General features: G+C 38.7%; 1 protein-coding gene across 1 annotated transcript in view; it reads right to left on the bottom strand.

Moving 5' to 3' along the window:
• espn (espin) overlaps window positions 1–12,503 on the bottom strand; it is a 41,319-nt gene extending 28,816 nt beyond the window's left edge. Inside the window, exons 1-2 of the mRNA XM_072367515.1 lie at window positions 11,587–12,503; window positions 8,175–8,368 (exon numbers count right to left, since the gene is read on the bottom strand). Of these exons, the coding sequence (XP_072223616.1) occupies window positions 8,175–8,368; window positions 11,587–11,886 (494 nt within the window). The 5' untranslated portion in view covers window positions 11,887–12,503. The remainder of the gene's footprint in view (window positions 1–8,174; window positions 8,369–11,586) is intronic.
• Window positions 12,504–19,502: the final 6,999 nt, after the last annotated feature.

The following is a 19,502-nucleotide window of genomic DNA, read 5'->3' as shown; positions in this document are numbered from 1 at the left end:
ACTATGTTTAAACTTGGTACCAAAAAAACTATCTTTAACAGCGTTGTAGCTCATACACGTCCGACTGGACAAAGATAACACTTCCAGGTTCAAAAGTGAAACTATGGTCCTGCTACAATGTTGCTGCAATTCTGTCTTGAGTATTTCAGGAGATTTTTGAGAGAAACAATTAATCTCTTAAAAACCTGTAGCGTCTGTTACAACACTTTGCTGGTATCAGGACCTATAAGTGACAACAAGCATAGATTTCAAGTTACAGTGTTATATTTTAGACAAGACACTACAAGGAAAAACAATATCTTTTTACAGTACTGGTCAGTTTTGATATAAATGTCCAAAATATGCATTTAGATATTTGAATACACCATCTATTGGACAGTTGATGTAAATATTTATTATTATAGAAATAATAATGTTCACAAATGATCATCTATTAAATGTTTGTGGTAGTACAGGTAAGTTAGGTGTTATTCAGTGAGTCAGCATTACAAAAAGTTAGATGCTGTGCTTCCAATGAGTCCTGTTCACCAACATATTTATTTATGGTTTCAAATTACAGCTTGTTTTTATAATGAAAAATGTCCAACAGGAATCGTTGATATCAGACTTTACACATATTATCTCATGACCGACTAACACGCAAAGTTGTGTGTGTTTAGATCCTGCCATCAAATCCTTTTTTTCAATGTTTATACTCTTTAGTTGCCATACAGACAAAAGAAACAGAACTATAGCTGACTGTTGTCAAGGCTAAATTATTTCTTTGGCTTGACTGCCACAAAAGCAGCCTTGCTGTGTCTGTGCCTCACGAGATGATGACAAAAAAGTCGATTTTATTTGCCAACCAAAGAGACAAGGCCTTTTAAGCTGTTCTAGTAGTTTAGTGTTTTTTCAGAGACAAATTTAATACGTAAATGCTCTTTTAATCTTTATCTGAAGAAGTAAATGTGTGGGTGTATTCTGAACACAAAAGACAGCTATGATTAGAAATCATCATACTGAGAGTACACAGTAGTGACACTCAGCCAAATCCCACTCTCCCTTTTTCCAAAGGCTCTTAGCCACACCTCCAGTGCAAAACCCAACCCGACGTCTGCATTCCCTCTTGTCCCAGATCTTCTCGTAACAGCGGGAGGTCACGGAGTGAACAAGCGCTTCCCCACTAAATCCCATAAGGTCGTACTTTATTTGGACTCTGACAACTGAGCAAGGAGTCTCTTAAGAGGATTATCAGTCCACTAGCTTTGCCCGACTTGGTTTGTGCTTAACGCAGTTGACAGTGGGCAAGACGAAGTGAGCAGGTAGAAAATAGAGAAGGAGTAGAGGAGGGCAAGGGGAATGAGAGGCTGTGTTCCTGTGGACTCGAACAACCAGCCATTTGTTACCTGAGCCTCATTAAAGCTACGTGTGCATGACTATTTGTACAAACACGTAAGGGCACATATGCTCATGATCAATTAGGCCCTATTCTGAACAAGAAAGACTCCTTTAAAATGAAGTCTGAGACACAGCTTTGCTTTGAGGAAAATGTCCGAAGCCTGTTTGGATAACTGAAAGAAACATTCCAATGAGAAAAGAAAATAAGAAGAGGAAGTAATCTGCAATTCTGTCATTAGGAAGTGAGCAGACAAATTAATAATTCATGCATGTAACTAAAGTGGGCTGCAGTTCACCTGCGCTCAGTGGTCCATGTAGGAGAAAAGCTTTTTTTCGTCATTAATCATAACTACAAAACTTTACAGTAAGTATCTTCAAGGTCTGCTACCGTCCTAACAAAGCATACACTACAACTACTCAAAGTGAAGAGGCTTAAGCGCTCTTTAATAAAGAAGTGCTTTTGGAGAACAGGTGTAGGTTTCAAAGGGCTAAGGAAAGGTTAGCTTTGTTTGACAACACAAGTAACAAGTGGCACAAAGGATAGAAGCTCACCAGCCACTCCACGGAAAAATAACTCAAACTGAAGCAGAGGACATCTGATATATTTCCAGTTCAGCTTCGATGAGCATTTTACCTCAGTAATCATCTGTCCAATGTCCCCTCCCTTCTTACCCACAGTAACAAAGACCAACGTTATCTTCATTACAAGGGAAGTAATTGATGTCATACTAATGGCCTTCTTATCCAAGAAAGGCTTGTGACCTACTCAATGGTTTTTCCCATTTAAATAATGAAGATTGTCGTGGGAAAATGTATCTGCTTTCTTTAGCTTAGTGACTTCTATTGTGTATAAATTGTTACATATTTCATATAAGAATCTTATCATACAAAACACAAGTCTTATCCATGAGCTTGATGAAATACAGTTGCTGACAACAGAGCCCCAAAGCAAGAGGAAGATAAAAAAATACACATTTCATACTCTAAATGAGTAGTCCAAATGTTAGGTGCCTTGACTCCTGTGCCAACAAGGCAGTCTTATAACTTGAATTATTTTGTAAATTAGGTGGTTCCACATGACAAGGGCTGTAATTTGGCAGACAAAAACTTGTTGCATTTACAGCAAAAGCATATACAGAGCAGAGCAGATACAGAGTGGAATGGAGCACAGAAAATGACTCCATCCAACATCCACATAAAAGTGAGGATAAAGAGAGCACCAAAACAGTAGTAGAGACTGACAAAACTTAAAGTGCACATAGAAAATGCAAGCCTATGACTGGAGTAAAATCAAATACAAATAATAACTAATTACTAAAAGCAAATGTTAGATAAACAGCAGATAAAGTTAACACCACCCCACAAAATGAATGGTTCCATAGTTTTGTTACATATGTTATTGCTTCATGACAATGTCAAGGTGTAAATGCTCAGCCATGGTGTCGATGGCTTATTTCACTCAAGATATATGATTTAGAATATAAAATATATAAGAGATGCTACAGAGCTAGTGTTAAAAGGGTTATATCACCAGATTAAAATTTTAAAATAAAATAAAATTAATTTCCAGTCTATATCTTAAGAGTTCTGAAACCTGTAGAAAATGATGTCATGGTTCACTATAAGAACTGTACTTCAAAGATTTATCTTGAGACCAGACGTCAGAGGGGCCTCTTGTAATATCCTAGAAATAGAATATATAATCCAGATATACATATCTACTGATCAAAAGAGATGCAAAGAGATGTTAATGTAGAGACAAAAAATGCCTAAAACATACAAAACATAAAGACAACTAAAATTAGCTATAAGAGACATGATGCACAATTACCACGAAAAGATATGAAATTACAAAAATTGTGGAAGAAATAAATATTTAGGAGAAAAAAAAACAAACCTATCAAAATGTTAGGCAAATAACATTATGCAAATATTATTTGCATAATATTATTTGCATAATATTTTTATGACATTGAGACGGGGAAACAAAATTACCAAAATTATATATAGAAAAACAAATCAAAGATGTGTATTAAAGATACACATTTGGTGTCACTAAACAACCATATGTCAAATCTGTATGGTTCACGGTTGCTTTGTGCCCTTTTTTAGTCGGGGTGTCTCAGTAGAGCAAGTGGAGGACTTGTCATGTGTCTGTGCCCAGGGGTCTACTGTTTTATGATCAATCTATGATCACTACACCCAAAAGGTTCACAAACCTCCATGTGACACTGCATTGCTTCGGTTTAAACCTCTTGTTGTAAAAGAGAGCTGAAAGGGGCTTTTATCCAACTTGTACCAAGAAGTTATTAAGAAGATTAAAGCTGTAGAACGTAGGTGCAACTCAGCTGCTGCCGGAGTGAAATACTCCCTTTTTTACCCCTTACTCTCTGTGAATCTGGACACATTTTTTCTGACACCATCAAAAAAACAACTCAAAGCCAGAAATGGTACCGGTTGTGTGAGTTACACTGAAAAACAAATAATGCTAGGCTGAATTTAGAGCAAGGAACTACATCAAGTTGTATTCAGACATTCAACCTGTTTTTATATTAAATCTTTCACTTACTGAATACAGACTGAAGTCCTGATTCATTTTGACACCAGATTTTTTTTCTTTGAGGGTGAAGAGATCACTTGTTAGAATAAATTAATTTTACACTTGACTATATAAACAACTGGTTATACTTATTCTTGTTTCAGCAATATTAGTGAGAAGATAAAAAAAACAACTATATGAGCAATTAGAGCTGAGCTTCAGACACACAACTTTCTGGATTATTCTAATGCAAAAGCGTACCCTTTTCATTCGTATGTTGGAACTGTGTCTATGCCAAAGATCTTAATCTGCTCTAATTGATTACATAACCTGTCTGCAGCTTCACACTCTCTCTTTCACCATCTCTCCTTCATTCATTCCTTTGTGTATCGAGGCTATCAGCACAGACACAGCACATGGATGGATTGGTGAACAAGCCACCAGTTCAAACTAAAAATATCTGGAAACTCTCATCAATCTGTACACACACACACACGCACACAAAAAACAGTAATTACATAAGTTCAAGTTTTAAAAAAATGTAGCAGATAGTAAGCCATGTGGATCTTTTTACCCAACCACTGAATAGTTGGAAGTAGGAGTTAGTTTTATTGGCTGTAGAGGTTCTAGTTCTTCAAAATGCTCTGGAGGGGGGAAAAAAATGAGGGGAAAACATTGTCGATGGTTTATTTTCTGTCAGTGAAATACAGTGAGTCTAAAAAAAGTCACAGTTAAAAGTTAATTCATAATGGAGATGCAAAATATATTACCTTTGAATCCACACAGATGTCTCTGGCAGAGTAACTACAGACAGAGTCATTAAACGTATCATATTCCACTGATGATTTCACATTTCCTTCTGAGTAGCTTTTAGCTTTACCTTATCCATTAGGGAACTATCTGATTCTCCAAACTGAGACCACTCTGACTGCTGACCGCAGGCAAAATGTTAACTACCCATAAATACTACACACAATCTTACTTGATAAAAAAAAAGAAATATCCTTTTACTCCTATAACGCGTATGTCGAATAAAGAATGGTTCTGTATACATTTTCAGTGCCTTGAAGCTGTTGTATTGGAAATATCCTGCAAAGAAAAAATATATAACACAGAGGACTCCAAAAGTATATCTGATTAACTATCCATCAGTGTACGTACTTTTATCTCTGCAGTCACACTCTCATTATGTTGCACCATCATTAGGCTGCTTGCTACTAAAGTGATGATGCAACTGAGAGAATTTTTGAGATTATTCCAGTAGAAAAAATTATGAGCCACTCAATTTCCTCTGAAAACACGCCGACACAAATTTGTGCCTTGTAATAAACTGTGAAACGAGAGGGCTATCTCTCTGCTGCAAAGTTCTTCTCCAAACAATGCTTGAGGCTGAAGGCTAGAAAGCAGCCCGCCTATTGAAATAGATTTGTTTTCCTCATTATCTTATCACCACTTGGTGCTTCAGTGTGTTGCCATGGAGATGGTGGTAAACAGCAACGGTGGGAGGGGTGGCGCAGCAGAGTGAATGGGGCCAAGCTATCAGGGAGCTACCATGTTCCCGTGGCTCATTAAATTTTCAGCAGATATGCACCTGTCTGGGGTGCAACTACACAATATTGAAGAGTTAGCTGCTTATCCTGCTGAGGTCATCAGTATCAAAACAATTCAAAACACAACACTGTTTGGAGTCATAATAGCACATGTTGATGGCTGCGGTAAGCAATCATTTTGGATAGTTATAGTAAATAATAACACTGCTAAATTAATACCAAAGGGAAAAACAAACCAAGCAGCAACCTTGTTCATGAAACGCCCCCCAGCAAAAATTCAGTGTGTGACTTAGATGCATTTTAAATGTATACACTGTTGTTTAACGGTCATAAACGTGTGTGAACAAACTTATACAAATCAACAGTTTAACTTAAATAACCCCTCTGAATGACAGGCGAGTGACATGTCAACATCTTATGGATGCGCGTTGTATCCTCTAAATCAGTCCCTTCAATGACTCTTCTGGCTGCAAAAACCAAGATGGTGACTGCCAAATGCCAACTTAACATGGTGGTTCTCAAACCAGAAGGTGACGTCATCTTGCAGCCTCTTTGACAACTACTGAGCTAACTTTTTTTTGTTGTTGTTGTTTAGTGCTGTTGATAAGAGTTTTGGATCTCCTGTCCTCACAGCTTGGTGTGAACACTGCTGACCACAAAGACCTCACTCAGGCTGTGCCTAAGACAAGACTATTCTGCACATACAGTTTAACATGTGTGAGTAATACCTCTGCTACAAATGGGTGTTGCACAGTACTGATTAAGGATGATATTCACAAATTGGAAACTGTAAATGCACTACTCCACACAGATCTTAATACAATTAGTTAATTCAGTAATGTGAACAGAACCAGTACTCTCAAACTCTGCTAACGACACTTTTCTCAGCAACCATGGCTACCATCACACCATCGTTCCCAGATTGCTCGGTATAGTCAAATTCTTCAGGCAGTGAGAGCCAGACCATGCACATCATTCACCGCTGAGCATTTTAAAAGTGGCACTTTTTGCTTTACAGATAATGAATGACTGGCCCCAACTTTTCTGAGCATGTTTTTGTCTTTGAGAGGTCTCCAAGAAAAAGTGTGAAAAAAAGTGCGAGTAAAACTGTATCTGTGTTGTGTTGCCATTAGGCATATGAACACCTATTTGGATTTTGATAGCCTCATATTGCAATGTGCTGGCTGAAACATGTTCCCATCCTTGCCAGGTCTTGCTTGAAAAAAAAAAAGATGTGTCCAACCTCCAGGAAATTTACTTGGTAAAAGATAGGAAGCTTCTTTTCGAGCAGTTCTGCCAAACATTTGCTGGTATTAAGTACTCAAATGTGAGAAATTGCTGCTTTTCTTCATCTTTTACTGTAGTAAATTGAATATTCTAGGAACTATGGACTGTTAGACAAAACAAAATGTTTTTTCTCTAAAGTGGTCTTTTCTGTGGGGTTTTTTCTAGCTTTTATTTGACAGACTCACTCAACAAGATGAGCTACAAGTAAGCCCCTTTTCACTGTGTTCAGATGTTTTGTAAACCAAAAGATAATTCATTTCTAAAGAAAAGAGTGATCAATGAGTAATTAAAATAACTGTGGCAGTATGACTTACTTGCAAAATCTTGTACATACAATTCAACAATCCATCTAATTACACACACTTTTTGACTTTAGTTTTTTTTTTCTTTGTCTCCTAAATGGAATTTTAACAAAAAGCATTCAGATTGCTATTCAAGCATCCACTAAAATCAAATCTCACTAAAGTCAGCTGGTAATTCAATCAGCACTTTACAAAATTGAAGAACTGCCAGTTCTTGCTGTTTCTGTGTCAGTCTTAAAATGTTTGTTAAGCATCAGAAAATAAATAAGAGCCACAGCACTGAAACCTCGAAAATCTGACAGATCATTTATCAATGTCAGACTTTTAATGTCAATTTTAATCTGAATCTAGGCAGCTGCTCTACTGTAACATGTTTCAGTTACAAAGAACAGGGAAAAGAAACTCTTTGTGGCACACAGAGCATTTCTGAATGAAAATCTAAATCCAATTCATCCCGCTGACATGATGGCTGGGTGGAATATTGAAGGGTACAAGGTGAAATATAGAGAGGATAAAAAAGTGTTTGGTCTAAGTGTTAAATTATAGTTTAGCTTTACATTCTTGCACATCAATATTATACACAAATGCCTTAATCTTGGGCAGTTTATCCCAACTATGACCTATCTGGTTGTGTCTGCCTGACAACTTTTGTTCTAGCTAAGAAACAACCTTTTTCACCACAGACCATTTCATAACAAACACACATGAACACTCAAGTGTAAGAAATAAAAGAACAATGAAGGACCACTAAAGGAGGGGACAACAGAAAATGACAGGAAGTTTGGAAGTTAACTGCAAGAGAGTATTTTGTCTAAGTATCTCGCCATGATAGGCGCCTAACAAATAAAATGTATTATTATTATTATTACTCTGCTTAGAAATATAGTATATCTAAATAAAATTTTGTATCAATTGTGTTTAATGCTGCAGGCACACAATCTGTGGCATCCTGTTTGCATTTTGTGTAAAACAAAACAAAAGCATTTGTAGTCCCTGCACAATATTTCCCCCGAATCCTTCAAGTTGCCAGATTATATCTCTGAATAACCTCTGGCTCAAACTTACAGTTCTTATTGTATACACAGTACAAGGAAGTAGACACAAGTATGTTGTTCTTACTTTGGGCTGTACCCCAGTAACAGACGGAGAGACGGCAGGTCTCCCTTGGCAGCAGCGTAGTGAACAGGTAAAGCGCCTGTATCAGTGGAGACCCCCGGGTCGACCTCGCCACTCTTCAGCAGCCAGTCAGTGATTTCATGGTGACTGAAGCGGGATGCAAGGTGGAGAACAGTGGCACCAGAGCTGTCCCTGTCCTGCAAATCAAACAAGATTTGTAATTACTCACTATTTTTCTTTCTAAAGTAACAATTAAAAGAACTTTTCTGCAAACGGGCAATAATAAAAAGGTGCAGTCTTATACTTGGAATTAATTAGTATTTCCCTGTAGAAAACAGCTAAGTTTTAATTTGTAAATGATGAAATTAGAATCCAATTGCCCTTTTTTTTAAGAAAAAAAAAAGCAACAGCCATGAGATGAATCTGAAGGCTATTGTATATTTTCTCCTGCCAGAGTGTGTGTGGCCTCTTGTCCCATTCAAATACACTGTGTTTTCACCAGGCCTTTCCCAGGTCAATCATAAACAATAATCTAAGATGGGGCAGATCTGAAGCAATAAGACTGTACAGAGAAGCTCTACTGAGTTACGTCATGCAGGTCCATGTCCTACAATTTGCTGCAGTGACTGGTTGTAGGTTTATGAAGTGTCCGAAGGTATTCAGATCCAGTTACCCCAAGACAATGAAAATGAACTGAGATCCCAAACTTATTCCCATTTATTAATTTGTCAGGCATTCCCAGTCGAACAGCCACCAGCAAGTTCGTACTAATCATTAGTGTGCTAGATTGTATGAGACTGAAATGTTTGGCATCCACTAACTCCGAAGTCATGTAAGCAGGCTTGGAGCTTTTGTAAGTGAGAGGTGCTGCTTCAAAACAGCTTCTCTATGAATGAATAAAAACGTGGACACACCCACTCTTAAATGAATGGGTAGGTGTGTCCAAACCTGACTGGCACTGTAAATTTTTGTGTTAACCATTCAATTAAAGGAAATGGAATCAACGTTCTTATTGCATATTAAGGAAGGAATTGTGTGCTTGCTTCACTCTAACTCCCCTTTAAAAATGTACAACATACACAACATTACATATATATATATATATATATATATATATATATATATATACACATATACCTAAGGTTCCAACTTGTGGCATCTTCAAATAACACAGACTGATAATTGCACACAGAACTACAATAGAACTAAAAAAGTGAAAAATAATTTGAAACAATTAAGATATAAAAAAAAACAGCTATTTGCTATGACTTAGAAGTGGTTTTTGACAAAGTTCTCAGATGCCTTAAAAAAAAAAAACAGATAAAAGGTCCATCCTGCGATGTTCTTGCATGCTATTTTCTTGAGTCAATCAATCAGTTCTCCAGTCTTTAAAACTCTCTCTTTCTCTGTCATTCTCCCTCTGTACGAAATCACATGCAACTCACCTTCTCACAATCTCCACCTCCACTGAATTCCTCGAATTAGGGTTAGGGTCTCTGACTCCTTATCTCAGCTCATCCACCACCAGCTTAAAGAGCTCAGGTCCTATCTCTAAATTCATCATTCTACGGGAGTCCAAAAACGTTTTTAATTCTGTACAGCAATACTTTTTTTTTTTTTACTGTCTTCCAGTTGATCTGTCCTTACTGAATTGAGCTTTGGGCTTTCCTGTTCCTGACATGTGTGATTATTTTTGACAAATGATGGGCAAATAGACTCTCTGGATAGATGTGTATTAAAACTAGCATTGTAGCACCAAAAGGGCTAAAACTGAAGTTTTAGGAAGAGGAGTTGCACAGAAAAAACATGAGACAGCATGTAGATCAGAGACTTTATCCAACAGTAACTTCAGAACCACAGACACCTACAGCTCTGTAGGACTCAAGTGTGATACATTTTGTATTATATAAAAAAAATTTTTTAACATATGAGTCAGCAACATGACTAAGTCACCTCAGCACAAGATGGTCTACAAGACTGGTGCTGATGGCTGGGTCCTCTTCATGTGGGGTTTGCAGATTATCCAAATGTCTGCAGTTGTCCCATCTCTTGGTCAAAACTGCCCCCCAACAATGAGCTACCTGTCATATGCATATGTATCTCAGCTCTGTGAGAGGAGTAGTGACCTGTCAAGAGAGTGCTGTGCATCTTGCTTATTGCATGCCGAGATGCCATTGAGAATAGTCTACATACAATGAATAGACCCAAGAACTGTATGCCGGGAATATGTTTTATGTGATATCTTACAGAGAAAACAACCAACAAGAAATGTTATTATGCTGATAGTGAGCCTGCACCAGACTATAAAAGCAGCAAATTCTTGTCACTTTTAAAAGAGTAATGGCACTCTCACAGTTCTTCCTCTATTCATGCAAACTTACAAAAGTGAAAGCTCTTTGGTACTTTAATGTATTTCATTTGAAATTCCATTTCATTTGCTCTGTGCAGAGCTGAAAGAACAAAGAAATTAGTAACCGTCTCAAACATTACTGCACAACACAAAGGTAAACTGTGCCAAAGCTTTTACGAGGACTCCTTCAAAATCCATTCTGTATTTCTTGCTGGGTGTGAATACTACATGAACACATGAGGTTTAATCCATCATGTGAGGGTTTAACCATTACAGCACCAAACACCCCTTCAACTATTACATCAGACTGTGCTAATATTAGGTGTCTGTTTAGTGACCATCATAAGTCATTGTATGTGCTGTATAAGGGATATCATAAATGCAAATCCAGTTTTGCATACCTCATTACATGGGAACTTGATCCAGTGTAGCATTGAGTTGACATGGAAGGAAACATCTAGTTTCAGTGGACTTTCATGTGTAGTAAAATTTCTTGTTTGAATTGGTTGAATTGGTTACTTTATTCATTAGTGTTAGCATTTGATATATCTTCAAAAACAAAAACAGCAGCAAAACAGTACCCAGGTTCTTGAGAAGGGCGTCTTATTTTTAGGGCTGTGTTTTTTGTTTTTTTTAAGACATTTGCCATCTCTGATGAAGCATCTTCTCTTTTTTTAATCACCAATTTTCTGACTGATCACCACTTACTATAAATGGATGCTTTGGGGGTATATTTCATTGCTTTTGTGTTCAGCTGATCAAAGAGTGTACACAGACATGAAGGCAAAGCAGTCTGTAAACCCTAAAGCATGCACGAGACTATGTTAGTGAGTCATTTAAATTAATTCACCACGACTGTAATCTAGCTGTTAATATTAATTTCATCCTCATAGTTGGTTTAAATGTTTTTGCACAAGCTTGTTTTACTCCAACAAGAAAATTAGGATGGGATGTGTATTGAACGTGCACGCTTAATGCATCAATGTACCACTCAAAAGACTGAGGTCCAACCAGGTCAGTGTTTGCTGCACTTCAACTAGTTAAACTCCAGCTTAACTCACTTACCTCTGCTCGACATCCACCCTGGGTCAGCAGCCACTGTAAGCAGGCCAGGTTGCCGGTGGCCGCGGCATCATGCGCCGGAGTGGCCCCATTGTTCGCCACGCAGTTGCCCGCTAGTCCTGCCTCCTCCACCAGGAAGCGCAGACAGATTAGTTTCCCGGCCCTGGCTGCGTAGTGGACGGGCGATGCTCCCAGCACATCCTTGACGTCAGTGTTGAGCACTTTTGCCGCTAATTGCACTTTGAGTATCTGCACGTCCCCCTGCCTCGCTGCGAGCAACGTCCTGTCGCCCTCCGCCACCATGACTACGCTGCTGCTGCAGGTTGGCCGACTCCTTCGTTTGGTTGCTTACGTTGACCCCGATTAGTTCACCGGGTGGATAGGGTCAGCATTGTATTTATAAAGCCTCAGATCATGTCACTCACCAGGTTGTTTCGTGGGGAAGTTCCATGGATCTTTACAGAGCGATGGTTTAAAGCAAGATCCTCTCTAGGAGCAAACGTGCACTACTCTTTTACATGTTGAAAACATCTCACGCTTCATTATTCTTGAGATAAACAAACCACTCTTTTGTGCGATGGTACAGTTCATTTACCCGCTTCGGTCCTGTCGGACACAGGCAGGATCCTCCTGAACACCTGTTGCTCAAGTGTTTCTGTCCAACCACCTATTAGTTTGAATTCATGAACCTATTTTCGCCGCCTAATTGATAACGCGTGCCTCAGAGAATATTTCGTGGTGTTTTTCTTCCCATAGCAGATGGCAACATGGGACTCAGCACCTGTTAAATAATCCAGCAAGGGGAGGATCGCTGAGCCTGTTACAAGTTGCTGTTCTCTGAAAATCCGCTCAGAAATTAAAGGAGCAGTGCGCACCAGCGACTAAAAACTCCCAGCGAAGCCAAAGAGCGAAAGCTGCATGAGCGGTAGTGTCGAGCGAGTGCAGTTAAACAGTAATTGAGAAATAGAGTTTTTGAATACACGCCCATTCTTGTTTGCATACAGCTTCACCGGCATTAATTTTACATATGGCAGTGAAATCAGTAACACTGGATACCTCCATTTGAATACGGCAGAGGTCCATCTGGTGGCCTTTTGCAAAACTGTACAAATTCTAGCCCTTGTTTCTTTGGCTAATGAGTAGTCCAATTGCTGACATTCAATATCTCATTGACCCTGAAAATGCCGCTTTAAGTTGCAGTAGGAAACAGCAGATACCTCTTTGGCAACTGCTTGTTTATTATGATACACCTCAGGTAATTGCTCTTTTATTCTCAAAAAATTCTAAAAAAAAAAAAAAGTCTGAATGGAAGTCAAAACACATTTCAGTGACTTTGGAACATTTAGTTGCAGGTTCAGAGAGACTCTTTTAGCTTTTTATCTATACATACATGCTTTAAAGCATAGCTCATAAGTAAGAGGACAAGTTACACTTAGGTTATGACAAAATGACAAAAAGAAAGTTCTGAATGGGTGTTGTTGAAAATGTTCTAATTGCTCTCTTTGAATTTTTTATGCGCTGATTTAACTAAGCCAGTTTACTGATTCTGTTTTCAATCATATCACTCAACATTTTACTCTATCACATTTCAGAGGACAAGAACAATTGTATCTATTCCGATAGATGTATTATTTATATATAATTATTTTAGAATGCAACATGTAGCATAAGGAATTGGACCAAGAGTACATTTTGACTTTAATGTGCACTTTTACATGAATGACGTTTTTGTGTGGTGATGTATAATTTTCTCTGTGGCTTCCCTGGCTGGGTTTATAAAAGTTGAAAAACCCACTCACAGGTATTTTAAACATTCAACGAGCTAAAAACACACTGCTGGTAAAATTCACCACACTTTTGAGTTGATCCCTAGTTCCATGAACTTTTCATGAACACGATAGTGATGAATTGTAATACTTTTCATCACCAAATAGTGGCAGGAAAGCCTCACATTCTGCAGTGTACCTACATCTACACCTGCAAAGGTGTTTAGTTGTCAAGTCCTCATTTTTGGCTCCCTTAAATCACAGTTAACTGTCTCACATAAGCCTATGAGAGATACATTTGAACACGTAGATTACCATAATGCTGAAGGTTGTAAAGGACCAGACTTTTTAAAAAAAAAATTTTTAGAATTTAAATCATTATAGCTACATTAGGCCTTCACTGCTCTGAGAATTTGCAAGTTAATCAAAATCCAAACGAAGCAATGTCTCAGCAATAAGCTTACAGACCTACATATCATATGTTTTAGGCGCTTATTTTGAAATAAGAACACAACTATCAAAAATACTTGCAGCATCACATTGCTCACATACATTCCGCCTCCTCACTGTCAGATTAGGCTGATTGATTTTTCCGCTCGGGGGGTGGGGGCTTTTGGGTGAGGCTCGTGCTCGGCGCGTGCCTCCTCTGCCCATCTGTTGCAGAGGTCCAACTGTCATAGACACCGCGCGCCAATTTGGGGGATGAGAGGAGTAATTCCCCCGAGACGTCTGACTAGTGGTAGCTACAATCCCCCAGAGGAAGTGGCCAATAAAGACTCTCTAACACGCCACATCAGAGCCACTTGACCCCGAAATATATTTGGCAGTCTACATGGCATCACAGGAATGATGGTGTTAGGAAAATAACCATAGGCCTACATGTTTGATAGTGGCTTATAAATGACAAATGACATCATGTAAGTGTTTAAACAATGCTAAGGCAATTGTTTGAACTGGTACAGCCTTGGTTTTCATATAAACTTCCGTTTGTTGTGTCATAACCTGCACGATTATAAAACAAAGCTTACATAGGTTATGATTCAAACCTATTATACACTCGCTTTAAAGCAGTTATATTACTTATAATATTATCAGAATAGCGCACTAAACTATATTTGACCCTTTTAAATTTTTATTGATGAAAGACTCCTTCACGCTTTTTAAAAAACTTTGAAAATGTCAGGCCACAAATAACGATTTTTGTAGGTCTGTGCTATATAGTATTGATAATTTAGTGTTAATATGCAATCTCTGTAACCTGATATATCTTGAAGCATAATTTCTTAATCATTCATTTGCCTGTTAAGTCCAGACAAAGGACCTCCTTGCCTGGCCTGTAGCTGCCTTTAATGGTGGGTCTCACGGAGGGTTTAATCAAGCGTTGTTGACGGAGTCTTTTTTTTTTTTCCCAGGGTTCCTCAAAGACTTTCCCACAACTTGAGGCCAACGAGGAGCCAAATCCCTATTGAACTGGAAAGATGCTACCAACGGTTTTCCCTGCGAAACCTGGGAAAGCTGGATTATTTCTTGCACGCGTCAGAAGTGCGACAGTTATTCAAATTACACTCAATTATACAGCGCGTGGGCCCCATCTATTGTATGTCCACATCTGCTGCTTCACGGCGGGAACATTCAAACCGGGACATTTCCCCCTCAAGTCTTGTATCCTGACAACACACGACCGGTTTATAACAGGGATTAAAAAAACAGGCTTTATCGGCATCACGGTTCCAAAATCTTTGATAAAGGTTTTTAAAATAAACTATACTGCCTAAAATTCGTAGCTTAAAAGCTGTCCGTGTCAGTTGTTCACGTGAAATTACGTATATACTTTAGCCCATTTATACGACATGTAACCATCTCATACAGAATTTAGGTTTATGTGAGTAAAAATATATCTATCATGACCATTATAAAATTTGAATTTGACTCTATTTATTTATTTTTCTATCTATTTATTTACTATATCTGTTTATTTAATTTATCTATACGTTTTTATGTAGGCCCAAGACGTCAGTCGTCCCTTTAAAAACAACCTTTAAAATCAAATGAATGGTAGCCACAGGTCTGCTCTAAGTTACGCTGAATAGCTCCTCGCGCTCATCAGCGGTGGCCCAGCTGGGCGGCGCGTGCCACAGTAATTGTTTTCGCCTGAGTGAAGCGTGAAGGGCGCGTGCAGAAAGGAGTCCATCCATAACCACAGATAAAAACGTGTTGTACGGCATGATCTGAAATACTCAGTGATGACAATACACCGGGAACATACCGCTTCTGTTCTGTTATAGTTATTCACTGTTTTACACTGCGGACTGTAGCCGCGCGGCGCTGTTGTGTATAAAAAAGAGACCACACAAAATACACTTTATTGAGCAGCTGAGAGAAGACCAACACACAGAGAAGTAAATATTTTATTGATGCATTTCATTCTCCCATCCCCAGTTCTTTCTTTCTTTCTTTCTTTCTTTCTTTCTTTCTTTCTTTCTTTCTTTCTTTCTTTCTTTCTTTCTTTCTTTCTTTCTTTCTTTCTTTCTTTCTTTCTTTCTTTCTTTCTTTCTTTCTTTCTTTCTTTCTTTCTTTCTTTCTTTTTACTAAGTAAATGTGAAACTGGTCTTAAAGCATCCGCACTCAAATAACTTGTATCTTCAGTTCATGAACTTGATATTAGACATTTAGATTCATGCATCCCTTAGTAAACAAAATTTCAGACAATGGGGCTTTTAGAGAGTTTTCATTTTGAGTCACGATACATTGAATTCCTTTAAAACTGCAGCGTCAGTCAGCGCTGCAAAGTGCATTCAGAAAATCTGACATCAGAAATTGTTTTTCTTCAGCTAACACGTAAGCGAGTACATTTTTTTAACTACTCCAGAACGACTCAACAACAGCAAAGATGCCAGCAGTGCAAAAATAAATAAATGAATATAGGAGCAGATTATTTGTAAAATTTATGAGCAACTTAACACTTAAGTGAGGCTTAACAGCATCAAACAGTGATCTAAATGTAAGTAATAATCTAAAGACATATCTGTCACATTGCAAATGAACATGGTTTGATATTACACGCATTTGACCTGCGACAGTGCCTTAAGAATTGTAAGAGCTACGATATAACCACACAAAGCCAAAGCTACACCATGACACAGGCTACATTCGCTTTGAATACAAAGTTAGATTCAATTTAAATCAAATAAAAACATACCAGGCGTGCAGGCACCACTGTTAATCGGCTCCTCGTGTCATGCTGCAGGTCTTGCAGGTGGTAGCTGGCTTCTGACTGCAGTTGAATGGAGCGCCCTTTTACACCAAGAGGTTTGTGGCTCAATGAGAGAGACGCTTCTCGTTGTGGGCGGACACCTCCTGCAGACCACGCCCGCTCGTGAGCTACGTAAGAGCATGCAATATAGAAAATTGCAGGCCTGTAGTATGACAAGATTTACAATTTCTGTTAAGAAATACTTCTTTTTGTTTTCGGTTTCTACTATTCGCCCAAGAGTTGTGTAACTTACCGCCAGAGCTATTTGTTGTTGGACAAAGTCACAAGTTTTAATTTGTTAGTGAGGCAAATGTGATCCCCGCATTAGTGTTTTTTAAGCAGTTCTAAGAAATACGGCTGTGAGGTGAACATTTTGTAGACATTTTGTTGCAAATTAAATGTCCTTAGTTCTGACATGGCTGCAGCTGATTACCCACATTTATTCTCATGATTTCCCCGCGGACAATTCTAAATGCCCCCTGTCTCTCTGCAACTTCGCCAGTAATTTATCGGGGCAGGAAAGCCATCTGCTGCCTTTGTTCGCTTGGCTCGTGCTGTTCTCGTGCCCCTGATATGGCAGCACAATGGGTTCCTCACAATCAGAAATCCAATATTCAAAAACCCCGCCAGGAAACCGCCTGCGCAAAGCCTCGCTAAGCTGCGGGCTGCTCTCATCCCCATTACGCACCATTGTGCGTCTTAAAGATAAAGAAAGAAAGAAATAATACTGTAGTTTTAGCTCTGGTCCGGCATTTACGCATGTTTCCCCCATCATTCAAGTGACTGCTGTTTTTTTGTGAGGAACACACTAATGCTCGTGAGTTAAAAGTGTGTCATAGCTGGAAACGACAGCCATTGGTAGAAAAGCCCATGCGACGCTGAAAGGTTACCTTAGTCAAGTTTGAAGAGAAAAACAAACGTGAGCCACCAGATGTATGCTCGGGGCTTGGCTTTTGGCTTGGTTAGGCTTCTTTGGATATTCAAATCCTGTCTGAGCCATCCGTCTGATTCATGCAGTGTACAAATATTTCTCCGCTTCTAAAATTGCAAACGACGCTTCGGGCTTGATGCTTTTCATTGTGTTAGACTTCATTTTCAAAGTGGAACGATGCGAATGGACGCAATAAGTCCCAAAGCGTCTGGATGGTTGTAGGAAGACAATTATTGTTTAGATAAAGTTTGCCACAGCGGTCCAGTGTTTTCTCTGGTTTAATTCATTCAACCCTGCTTATCTTAATTAAAATTTGTATTTTAAAGTGTTTATTTAACCACGAGCTAAGGAGGAAGTAATGCAGACTCATTCTACTCATAATGTTCTCTATGTGTGTGTATTAGACTTTGATAATAGTTTAGACCTCGTGAGGCAGCTACAACAATTTGCCACCGTCATGGAATTATATTGACGATCCAAAAAAACTGGAAAATTAGTTTACAGCATAATTCTACTTCTTTTCTGCATCACCCCTTTTGTTTCATGGTAAAGTTTTAGCTTATTAGAGTTATAAGTATAACCGTCTTTTGTTACCTCCTCACAACACGTGACACTTGATGGGACGCTGAAGCAGACAGGTCCAGTGACGTCAAATGGAACTCGTGCATCTGGCAAAAAAAAAGTTTGGATTTCGTCCCTGGTGTGGCAGATGCTTTATGAAAATAGCGTTGTTTTAAGCTTGGGAAGCTCAGGGACACATTTTTATAGGTGTTTCTTTTGCATCCCTAGAGGACGACATGATGTCACTGTACAGCCCTGAAAGAGTACAAAGCAATGCAATGTTTACAAATGAGTATTTTCCATTTTCAGTTCATTTTGGTAAACATTTTTGATCTTATGTAGAATCCTTTAATTTCCTATCTGCTGCTGCATAACCTTTAGCACGAAAATATGGCTGTTTTCAGCTGAGGGTATGTTGACTCCATTCTTCGTTAAAGGTGTCTGGTGTCTGAAAAATCAAGATTTTATAAAATTGGGTTTAATTTAATTTAATTTCAACAATTCTCTGCTGAATGTTGGACCAATCTCTAACTGATGGAGACAAATTACAGAGCACTAATTGTATCAAGACATCAATTTGTTCCTCTAAAGATGATATCCAAACATTTACTTATGGCTTACTTTCTACATTTCACCGACACCCATCTTACGCAGATTCATACAACATGTTGTGCTCAGCACAGAGTCTATCTTTGTCTTTGCAATTTTGAGTCATTTCAGTGGAAGAGAAGAACAACTACAGGAGGAGCCACATAACATGTCCTGTAGGGACTTTTTTGGGTGAAGCCACAAACGGACTGCAAAAACCTCTATGTAGATTGTTAATCATTCAGTTCATGCTGATTCTGTTTATTGGTTCTTGAGGATGTTTCACCTCTCAGCCTCCTCAGTTCTAGCTGGAGCTAAGTTCAAGTCTTTTAGCGCCTGTGGGGTCGTTCTATTAGCCCTCTGTTTAAGCACTTAGGAAACCAAAGACGGGCTGGACCACAAACACTCAGTAGCACCATGGACAGAGGTCACTTCACTAAGTATCAACACAAGGAGAAAAAGTGTCAATCACCCACTCCTGACGTCTGATATGTGTTACAGCCAAATGCTTCATGAGGGAAGCCTCATATACGGTTAGGGAAATTAGCGTAAACCCTTACAGTGTCTCAAAGATCTTAAATCCCCTATTTCAATTTCATACTGAGTATTAGTATGAAAATGGTACATCAACCTAGTCGACTCATCCAACAGCTGGCCAGTGAGAGGCAGAGAGGGGGAAGTCATGACTGTGATTTCATAGAACAAGAAGCTGGCTTGCATCGCCCTACTGAATGTGATGCACAGTGGAGTAGATTTATGAGTGTAAATAGTCTATGGTGACTGAAAAACAACATACAACCTCCACTGAATGACTGGGATA

This window comes from Leuresthes tenuis, unplaced genomic scaffold (assembly GCF_036924035.1).
Source record: "Leuresthes tenuis unplaced genomic scaffold, fLeuTen1.0.hap1 SCAF_16, whole genome shotgun sequence".
In the NCBI taxonomy this organism is placed as follows: Eukaryota; Metazoa; Chordata; class Actinopteri; order Atheriniformes; family Atherinopsidae; genus Leuresthes; species Leuresthes tenuis.
This window is presented reverse-complemented; position numbering and strand designations above follow the sequence as displayed.